Source organism: Ruditapes philippinarum, unplaced genomic scaffold (assembly GCF_026571515.1).
Source record: "Ruditapes philippinarum isolate M1 unplaced genomic scaffold, ASM2657151v2 ctg427_1_1_1_1, whole genome shotgun sequence".
NCBI classification, from domain to species: domain Eukaryota; kingdom Metazoa; phylum Mollusca; class Bivalvia; order Venerida; family Veneridae; genus Ruditapes; species Ruditapes philippinarum.
The window spans coordinates 91,944-104,139 of NW_026860379.1; the positions used below are offsets into that span (position 1 = coordinate 91,944).

Genomic DNA, 12,196 nt, shown 5'->3' on the forward strand with positions numbered 1-12,196 from the left:
GTAATTGAAATAACTTTTACATACGAGGGGTTATCCAAAAATTCGTGGACTTTCTTTGTTGCGTAAAATATATTTGAGGTATTAATTTGAAATTCTTACACTGCTTAGAAGAATTAATAACAAATAAACACAGACAAAATTCATGTGAGTAGCTTTCTTCATTCCAACAATATCTAATTTTACATAAACACATGTCGGCGACAGCGGCGCACCACAAAAAAATTATTGGCGTTAACGTCATAATATTAACGTACAACTTGTGCTTCAACGTTACGCAGTCAATGACGGTTACTGCTTCTCAAAGTAATGTCCATCACTAAATTTCTTATGCCACTTTAACACTAATGATCGTGAAATTTTCTTTTCTCTGTCCGTCTGCTGATTTTTATCAAATGTTTTTGTAGGTGTCATCCCCAAATTACAACAAAAATTTATGATCGTTATACGATCGCACGATTTTCTAATGACCGCGTGTCCGTCATTTTCCGTTGTAAACAATAAAGGCGTCTGGCGTTTCTAGCGATATCAACAAAAATAAGCGGAAATGACGTCCATTATTTTAAAGAATTACTTAAATGACATCATAGAAGAAACATGCGATGTTCAGCGGGTTTTCTACGTTATTTTTTAGTTTTTTTTAGCAAGAAATATACGATGACTTACTGCGTTTTTCTACCGTGCGCCGGGTGCCGTGTATGTGCTTATTTAAAAGCAACAAGGGTGCCATAGTCACAAAATACGCCCGTTTACGAAAAAGCTTTAGATGGAGATGGGGGCATTATGGATAAGTGTTATCTAGCAAGCAAGTTTTTATTCTTGGCACTGTGTTGTTAAATGAACCTTAAAACAAATCAATAGGGAAGATATGCACAGAATGTGTGACCTTGACCTTGGTCGCAGGGACCTGAATTTTATGCACGGCACTCAGCCTCACAATGATGAACATTTGTGCCAAATTATATTGAAATCCCTCTATGCATGTAGAAGTTTTGCTCCAGACAAGTGTTTTTCTATGAGCTCTAACTGTGACCTTCACCTTTGACCTAGAGACTTGGTTTATGTGCAGGGCACTACGTCTCATGGTGGTGAACAATTCTATAAAAGTAACATTAAAATTCCTCCATGCATGTAGAAAATATGCTCCGGACAACATCTGGATATTTAATCATCTCCAGTGACCTTGACCTTGCAAATATTAACCTAAATTAAATGTGTAACACCTGTAGTCATGATAGTTACCATTTGTGCTACAATCCATCAATAAATGATGACTAAATGGTCCCTATAACCATCTTCAAGTTTTTATCTGAACTTTGACCTCTATGTGTAACCTTGACTTTGGTCGCAGGGATCTGAATTTTGCATGCGACACTCAGCCTCACAATGGTGAACATTTGTGCCAAGTTATATTGAAAACCCCCTATGAATGTAGAAGTTTTGCTCCGGACAAGCGTTTTTCAATGAGCTCTAAGTGTGACCTTGACCTTTGACCTGGAGACCTGGATCATGCATGGAGCAATACATATCATGGTGGTGAACATTTCCATAAAGTATTATAAAATTCTTCCATACATGTAGGAGATATGCGCCAGACAAAATCTGGATATTTCACCATCTTTAGTGACCTTGACCTTGCATATATTGACCTAAAGTACATGTGTCACATCCGTAGTCATTATAATGACCATTTGTGTTACAATCCCTCAATAAATGATGATTAAATCGTCCCTATACACATCTTCATATTTTTATCTTTTTTTAAACGTGCGTATAAAAAGTACATGTAATTTAATAACTAGAAAATTCTGATTTAAGATTTTATTCTAGGGAAATACATTTCATTACAATTCTTAATCTTTGAATGAGCTGAACTGATATTTACTTGAAAATTAAAATATAATTAAATTTCTATGAGAAAGTATTTACATTTGATAAGGTAATTACTGTATGATCTTTATGAACAAATACCAAGTCTACAGAACACCATAGTTATCACAGTTAAGAATCTTGACCAATGAATGAAACATGTGTAAATAAATGTTACATTCTTTAGAACATACTCAAGTCCAAGAAAGAGGATTATTTCATGCCCTTTGATTAAATTCTATTTTTAGAATTGAAAATGAAAAAAGATCAAGGGGAGTAATTGTGTAAGTCATTTATGAACAAAGTAATAACTTTGTTGTCTCCCTTTGATTAAATTCTATTTACAAAATCTGGATATTTCATCATCTTTAGTGACCTTGACCTTGTATATATTGACCTAAATTATATGTATCACAGCCATAGTCTTGATAATGACCATTTGTGTTACAATCCCTCAATAAATGATGACTAAATGGTCCATATACACATCTTCATATTTTTATCTGAACTTTGACCTCTATGTGTGACCTAGACCTTGGCCGCAAGGACCTGAATCTTGCACGCGACACTCCGCCTCACAATGGTGAACATTTGTGCCAAATAATATTGAAATCCCTCTATACATGTGGAAGTTTTGCCCCGGACAAGCATTTTTCAATGAGCTCTAAGTGTGACCTTGACCTTTGACCTAGAGACCTGGTTCATGTGCGCGACACTGCTCCTCATACTCCATAGTGGATAACATTTATATGAAGTTTCATTAAAATCCCTCCATACATGTAGGAGATATGCTCCGGACAAAATTGGACGCCGCCCGCCCGCCCGCCAGGGGCGTTCCCATAATACGTCCCGTTTTTCAAACGGGCGTATAATATAAAATCATTATTTATGGACACAATTGACTGTACCTTTCAAAATGTGTTGATAATATTCTACAATGTATGCTGATAAAATTTCATTACAATACACGTTGACGTTCAAGAGATATTTAAAAAGTCCACGAATTTTTGGATAACCCCTCGTATATCTTATTAATGTTTGGAATCACTTTTTGAAGTGACAAATCGTGTACGTAGCACGCATTTACCTTGATTTTGAAAATGTGTTAAAATGATGATAGCGTATTATTTCGCTACCCATCTGAGAATAGTTCCTAACTTCTTAAGATTTTGTAAAATACTTGAACATATTTATGTGACATTTAAAGTGTCTGCTTGGCATCACCAATAATTATTGTTTTTTTATAGTATAATCTACTTTTTATGTTCATGTAATTAAATATGTGCAGCTAGCGATACATTTTACATGTAGTCGTATGCGTAAAAAATACTACTAATCAACATGTACCCATTGATAATACATGTATATCTTTCCCAGAAATTCTGCCCACGTTCCAAAAAAAGGCACTGAAAGTTTAACATCGCTGCAATACTCATGTATAGCGTTATTCATGTTAATTGGTATGTAAATATTAGTTGAACGAGTAGTTTCCGAATGGTCAACATATCACATTATACACGTTACTGTGTACGCATCATAAGGAAGTGAATTACCTACGATAAAAACAAGGTAACGATGTCAAATCATATGATATTTGTTTAAATGTTGGCAATCAATATTTGTATCAAAATGAACTTTTCAATAGGCTTTCTTGGTTGACAAATTGGGTCAATTTCTACGATATATTTTAAACACCTTTTTGAACTATAAAGCTTATCTTTTAGTCCCTTTGTTAAAACAATTATTTTGGCTCATGCAATTGTGATAAAACTTGGCTCTTAAATGAACCACCCCGATATCTCGAATCTTATATGAACCACCCTGATATCTCGAAATCTTATATGAACCGCTCTGATATATCGAAACCTTATATGAATCACCGTGATATCTCGAATCTTATGCAAACCATCCTGGTATCTCGAATCTTATATAAACCATCTGATATCTCGAATCATATGTGAATCACCCTGATATCTCGAATCTTATATGAACCACCCTGAGTCTGTTTTTCTTAAAACATGGTTGTGACCTAAAAAGGCTTAAACCAAATATCTGAAAGGATGGACATCTTAATCACTAGGTCAGCTCTTAAGTAGATTTGATTTTCAAATGGGACACAATATAATAGGACAAGCAACCATTGACTAGATAATATGGCTTGTGTTGACAGTCCATCGATTGATCAGCAAAGTGTAGAATTGAAAAGCCATTTTCCTGGATTTTCTTTCACAGATAAAAAACATTAAATTGATTTCTTTTTTCAGATTATTATGTTAAAACAATATATATACGAAAGGACTGGTTAAACTTTTATGCATTGGCTTGTATATTATGACCTTGTCTGGTTCCCTACCTACATTTACTACATAGTGTGAGGGGGAAGAACTCTAGACTATGTTATGTCCCAAATTTTAATAATGAAATGACAAGATCTGACTTTCATAAAAACAACAGAAATACAAAATAACATAAGCAACAATTTCAATCTCTAAACATTTTATTATAGTCACAACAAAGTCATAAATAACATTGATAAGCTCACACAAATGCATTATAAATGGTTTCTTCAACATGTCATGATAATTATTTCCCCTATCAACTATACAGGGACAAATAACAAGGGAGATCACTACTTTTAAAAGTTGATTCTACATCAAAACACCATGCTTCAAGATGGACCTAAAAACTTTACAAAACACTGAACTGAACAATGTAGTCAAAATACAGTTGAACATGTAAGGGACGACCCATCATAGACAACAAATGAAACTACGTTTTTCCAAAATTACAATCAGTTTATCAAAGCAGAATTGATTGTGTACAAAATATAATTAGATTCAACCAATATCTGTTAACTGTTCAATTCAAGTATATAATTTTTTATTCAACCAATATTTGTTAACTGTTCCATTCAAGTATATAATTTTTTCAATCAATATGAAGTACTCAAAAGTCAAAAATACTTTCAAAGTAATTATCATAATATTCTTTATTCAATTAAACATTATATGTTATGTCAGTAACAAAAACACACTAAAAAACATTAACCATACCATAAAGCATGATGCTATGACCTTTGATAATTAACCTTTAACCTGCTGAATTTCTGAAAAGAACTTGCCCAGTTTCCAGTTTTGGGATGGTCCATTATCAATTTTGGGGATATCAAGATGAAAATTCAAAGTTTAGCTCAGCCACTAGTGTAGAGCGTACAGCCAATAGTTTCGAGCCTGGTCAGACTGCACAGATGTGCAGACTGGCCGGGCTCTGATCCAGTTGCCAGCAGGGTAAAGGTTAACAGTATGAACTAACACTATGTTACATAAAACAGAAAGATGATAACAAATGTACAAAAATGTCATCTTTTAAAAATGATCAACTCCAACATGAAGAAAGATCTATAATTAAAATTGTCCTCCCAAATAAGAAAGAACAATAATACATCTACGGCAGTTATATGCTGATGTCGAATAATGTAAATACATGTATTTCGGAAGATAAAAAATTGTCAACTTACATTCGTAAAAGTAATTCAATAACACTTTGTCGATCAATTTAGCTACATGTACTTGTTAAGAAATTGACTGACCAATCTATTTAATTTATTTATTAACATCGGGTAATTAGTAAAATAAAATTGCTTGCTGAATTGGTTAATGTACTTATCTACTGGTTACCAAAATCATCTTCACTGGTTATAAAAGCATCTCGGATTATTGCATAATCTTTACATTTTTTTTTGGTTATCAAATTGTTATTTTTTTTATTTATTATTTCCAAGCTGACTGATTCATTCTCATTTTCTTTCAATTTTACATGAAAAATCCTTCTGGCAACAGAAGATCATTTTGTTTATTCGATATCAACTATCATTTTGCTTATTCTATATCAAACAATTGGCTAATTTTGCATAATACCTAAATATAGCTGTGGACACTTGCCTTTCATTGTGACTGTTTTCATAATACCTATTATTAGAACATTTTCCCACTGTGATGTCATAATCTTCAGAGAATACCAACATGGCAGTTCATGATTATGCTCATTCGAGTGCCTAATCTATAACATGCGAAGCAAATCAATTTGACCAGCATTTTTTTTTAGAACTTACTCTAGATTATCAATTCAGTGGGATATCAGATGAAAATTTATACTTGGTGAGCCAACAGTATAGAGCCTGGTCAGACTGCACGGACGTGCAGGCTGGCCTGGCTCTATACTGGTGGCAAAGGCCAATTTCTTTTCAGTTCCAGCAGCGTAATGGGGGTTCAAAACTACTGTTATAAAGATACAACAATAATACTTTCTAGGATAATGGTAACTTGCACCATTTTTTTTTATTTGCCCTATTAGTGCTGTAGATTAATAATAATACATTATGGCACAAAAAAAAATGTAAACAAAAATCTTTTGATTCCGTTCCATACATGATTAACTAGCAAATATTTGTGTGTGATATACTAATTTGCTTAAAGATAAGCATTTAATCATTACAAATTCTAAATAAATCCATTGTATTATATTGATCTAAAAACTGTGATAAATTTATTTCTAGGAATTTCATATCATTCAACTTTGGTACAGCCCAAGTCTATATAATCAGTAGTCACAGCAACATGTAATTTCAATGCAATATATAAATATGAATTTCAAAGCCATTTATATAAAACCTGAATTTCCATGAATACATATAAAACCTGAATTTTTATGCCAATTATATAAAACATGAAATTTCCATACAAAATATAAAATGTGAATTCCCGCCATTTTTTAAAATAAACATGGGATTTTCATTTCAAATATTTTTGCATGGAAAATTCATGTTTGATTTAAATGGCATGGAAAATCATGCCCCTTACTTTGGCTATAGCCTTCCTGTAAAGTTGGATCCTTAATATTCTAAAATTAAAGAAACCAAACAGGCTTTGGTTTAAGGTGGCAAAGGTTTATATGCTAACAAAACACATGTTTTTTTTTTTTTTTTGCCTTTTGCAAGTTATACAAAAGCCAAAATATCTTTACAAGTCCAAAACTTAATTTTTCAATTTGTAGGTTACATTATAAGCGCAAACAATTCAAAATCAACAGAAGCATAAATGTTGACAGGTGGATCAAATCTACCCAAGTTATGAAGCAAATAACTAGAAATTTCATTGTCAATGCAGAAAAAACAAAACCTTGTTGTACATAAATGATTAGAAAAATAATGTGTTTCAACTTTAACGTACCTCAAAAATAACATCAACATTACCCCGTATTTTTTCCTTTTTCAAACATTAACAATTGTTGTTTATTTATTTCTAGCTCAACATCACAACAATACCACTAGTTCAGCAATAAGCCATTTGAATGACTGACTTTAATTTGCATTAAAAACAAAACAGCATATAGAGGATATTGAATGAGTGTAAGTTCAATACTGAATTTATTGCACGAGTTGAATAATATTATTTTATTCAACGAGTGCAATAAGTTCAGTAATGAACTTACACGAATTTAATATTCTATTTATCACATACCCAAAATAAAGACCGTTTAAAGTGAAATAAGAGTCATTTTTCATTGACGCGTCTATAGTATAACACTAACATTTAGCGCGTCTTTACACTATGTTTGTATAACGCTAATGACGTCACGTCAAAATATATGCACGGCCGTGCAATACCATATTTACGGAGTCGCAAAATCGGCACGGGTGTGTGATAAAATTTCTTAACGTTACCATGAACCTTATAATGTTTAGAGCCACAAAAACTTTGAAAATAGACCAAAAATCATTTTTAATTTAAAAGGTTCGATTTACTTAAGACATTTGAGCCGTGTCACGACAAAACCAACATAATGGCTTTGCGACCAGCATGGATCCAGACCAGCCTGCGCATCCGCGCAGTCTGATCAGGATCCATGCTGTTCGCTTACAAACTCTATAACAAGTAGTGAAACTGATAGCGAACAGCATGGATCCTGATCAGACTGCGCGGATGCGCAGGCTGGTCTGGATCCATGCTGGTCGCAAAGCCATTATGTTGGTTTTGTCGTGACACGGCTCATTTATTCCTTACAGTGTCAACAGAAATGCCCATGGTTCTATTGTCTCAAGTACAAATATCCATTTGTGTAATTGCTTAAAGGAACTCCACTGAGGTCAAAAAGCTTAAAACATAAAATTTGAAATTCTTACATATATAATGTGAAGCACTTTAATGGAAAAATCTGTAAAAGGAAAATGAAGAAATATACCCAGAATTATAATCATATCAATTTTTTTGTGTGTGCAATTCTTAGCCTGATTTGAATGTGTGAAGTGTTAAAAAGCTTTTCATTTTTGCGTCATTTTGCACAATAATAATGATTACTCTGAAAAAATAGGTAAGAGAATGGTCTAAATATTTGCACACAAGTTATTGGTCCAAAAATCCCCCCGCCAAATCAAAAAGCTTTTTCAATCCTGCCATGTCAAAAAACCTCAGTGGATTCCCTTTAAGACAGATCTGCAACTTAGTTTATCGGTAATTGCTTTCACTGCATCCAGTTTTAACTGACTGTTGCTGTAGTGCCTCGTAACTTTAACTGAACCTGTCTGATTCTACAATGTTTCAAATAACAGCATTACGATAAAATGTAGTTAATATGTGTAAATATTTTATTACTAATCTCTATAACTCACGTTGTAATATTCAACAACCTTAAATTTAATATTCAGTAAGGAAAGTTAAATTTTAAAAAAAACATTGACAAATGCGATTCAATCAAACAATAAAATGGATAGAAAGGGCTCTCTCATGATCAAGCAGTTCAACAGTAAATCTGGCAAAGCATTTTAAAGTACATACAGCTATACATCTGCTGTCTGTATAGCTTTCAGAATTAATGTTTGCATTTTGTAAAAGAATGATTCTAAAATTCCTGTATGAAATCAGTATGTTTGTATATTCCTTTTATAGCAAATGGCACATGCATGAAATTATTACAAATCAAACTTTACTTGAAAAATCTGCTTATTTTGTTCCAGAACATTTTAGTAGGTAAGTACAGTGTGTAATAAAACTATGTTACAATTCTTGACAAGAATCACCATTGAGTTTATGGAAACAACATTGTTTTTGCATTTCAAACATTAAAAAAATATATTTCATTAGATATAGCTTTACAGCCATTAATACAGGTTTTGTGTTAAAAAAGGCAAACTGTTATCAAAAAAAAAAGTTTCAACTTTTCATATTTTTGTGCAAAAATGACATACCAGTTACGTTAAGAAAATGTTTCCAGCATTTTCTGTGATAAAATTTAGTGATAAATTTGTATAATATTATATTGTTTCTTTTCAATACAGTATTTATATATATATCAAGGGGACATAATACCCTTTTGAAAAATGAGATGATATTTAAATCTAAAATGGCAAACAAAGGGGTTAAAATGGAACACATAAAAGGTTGGTTTTTTTCTTTTCTTCTTTTACTACAGCGGGATATGTATAAACAAAACTGTACAATTAATTTCTGTGATTTAAAAGTTCAAAATAACGATATAATACACTTATCTTAATATATATATATACATACATACATATCTATATCTGTTTATAATACACATTTCATTGCTACACAAATTTTTAAAAGGTTATGCTAAATTAGAAGAACACGGATATATGTACATTAAATTTTTAAAAATTTACTTTGTTCTATGAAGATAATATCAGGAATATGGCAAAAAAAAGAAGAAAATTTCACTCACTATACTAAAATATATGTACAAAATATAACAATTACATAAAAAAATAAGCCATATTTACAAAAATGTATATATAAACAAGAAAAAAACGAGATAAAAATATGTACAATTACAGAACACGAAAAAACACATTTCTGAAAGCTTTTCAAATGCTTTGTATATATAATTAAAAAGATTATTATGAAGAAAAAAAATCCCACATTACAGATTTTAAAAAATATATGTACAGTATTTGTTTAGTAAAAATATTTGTTAAAAAAAAAAATCTGACAAATATTTAATTTGTAAAATCCATCCAATGATCCGATATAGGACATAGTAAATGAGCATCAAACTAAAGGGGGAAACATATTGCACTCCGGTTTTAACACAATATTTATATGGCATATTGAAATATATGTATATACACAAAACAATTTCATTTTTTTTTAAATGACATTTTGGTGCCATTTTCGATCCGACAAACAAAATCAAATCATGCGAACAAAATGCTCTCATATTGGTACCATATTCCAGATGACAACAATAAAAATATGCCCGCGACTGGAACCAGTCGGAGTACGACGTCATAATCAAATTTCATTTCTGGAGATTCTCGATACAATTTCATTGACAACCATTCACATCACATTTACATAAACCAAACATCTTATGATGGTTTATCGGCAACAACTCGCATTACACAAAAAAAAAAAAAAAAAAAAAAAAAATTCAAACAAGCATTCCAACACAGTACATAAAATGGGTCACCCCGCGGGACTTTTCAATGCCCTAGTTAATCAAGATCTCTTTCAATTCATGCCATTTTAAAGGTATATAAACATCACAACGCAGCATAAACCTTCATCGAAGATTTCCATAACACGTCCTCAAATAAAGAAAATTGTAAATATTAAAACGTATTTCCATCAGAAAAAACCCATTCACTTTTAACGCCTTTAAAGCTATCGTATTTTTCTACACTATAAAGTATCCATTGTTTCATCTGCTGTATTGTCTGAAACATTTTGTTCAACTTCTCCACAAGCTTAACACTAGAGAAGAAACCTTTTTCAAGTTATCCTTTGTTTAGTCATCATATAACAACTTCCACGACAGAAAAACAAAACTCGGTAAATTCCGTCATTCTTATAACAATCAATAAAACACTTTACTATTATACAATGTAAAATTATGTCCAATCCTTATATTCTACAAATTCTGTACAACCTCTCAACAAGGGGGACAACTCTGTGTTACATTGGTCCAACAGTTTTTGAACTCTGAAATATTTGGTCTCATCTCCCGTAGTTGGTATTAGTAAGGAGGTACGACAAGTCGTTTCTTTTCTTGCTTGGCGACGCAATCCCTTTGCTCAATGAGTCCATAATCTTGTTCACCCGATCTCTTTTCTCTTTACGCTGAAAAACATTAAAACCATATTTATATGTATATTATATTTATCTCCGGTCCAAAAATCATACATTAACCTTAACAAAAGTCTAAAATTGTATAATGTTACACCACAGGTTCAAATATTTACATGAAACTGGATGAATCAATGGCAGTTTCAACTTTTATAGTAAAGGACTTTTTTAGTAAAGGACATTACCAGGACTTACCCTTTCAATGATCGAGTAAAGTAACATTAAGTTAAGTAACCCTTTCAATTTTAATATCCAGTGAAAGGACATCATATTAAGTTACCAGTTCAATTTTATTATTGTTAACTTTTTTATTCTTTTTTTTTATTAAGCAAAGGAACAGTACAGTGAACATTAACTTCCTAATTCAATTAAAACTGATTTTTTTTTGGTTGCACCAACATAGTATAGGTCATATAGCGACTTTCCAGCTTTACTGGTGGAGGTAGGTCCTCATGTGCCCATCCATGCATTATTTCAGGCACAAATGGGCACCTGAGTAGAACCACCGACATTCCATAAGCTAGCTGGATAGCTACCTCACATGGAAGAATCCAAAGTGCTTGTCAAGATTCGGACCCACAGTGGATTAGGTTAGGAGCAAATGGGTTGAAGTCAACAACGTACACCACTTGGCCACGGACCCCAAATTTAAACATATGGACAACATTATATCATACCCTTTCAATTTTAACTTTGAGCAAAGGGACATTTTCCTCTTCATCTACTGTGGACTTCTTTTCTTGTTGTCCCTCTGTGCTGCTTGAACTTTTCTCTCTCCAGTTTCTCTTGTACGCTTCTGGCACTTCATGAGGCTAAAATGGGGAAATAATGCGCCTATTAGATTTTATTACCTAGAAATACATTCATATGACAGATAGCAACAATAACAAATACAAACACATGTACATTAGAAACCATTAAAACTTGACTATTGCATACAACATCTTTGTTGATATTGAATAGAGATGCAAGGTACTGAGTTTCAGGTTTCCAAAATGAAACAAGCTCTGCTATTGGTTATTTAAAAATATTGGTTTAAAATCAACTAATCAAATGTCATGTTCTCGTCTTTTTTTAAAAATTCTAAAATGTTGATTTAATTTCTGGTGTTTTACATCATGAAAATATATATTTTTACCAATAGAAGAAATAAACATTTAATATTATACAATTAGCTTTATAGCAGTTAT

At 32.1% G+C, this 12,196-nt stretch overlaps 1 protein-coding gene across 1 annotated transcript in view; it reads right to left on the minus strand.

Annotated features, from left to right (window-relative positions):
* Positions 1-4,345: 4,345 nt before the first annotated feature.
* The window catches only part of LOC132759835 (uncharacterized), an 80,737-nt gene continuing 72,886 nt past the window's right edge, over positions 4,346-12,196 (minus strand). Inside the window, exons 24-25 of the mRNA XM_060751695.1 lie at positions 11,684-11,818; positions 4,346-11,000 (exon numbers count right to left, since the gene is read on the minus strand). Coding sequence (XP_060607678.1) covers positions 10,878-11,000; positions 11,684-11,818 — 258 coding nt within the window. The 3' untranslated portion in view covers positions 4,346-10,877. The remainder of the gene's footprint in view (positions 11,001-11,683; positions 11,819-12,196) is intronic.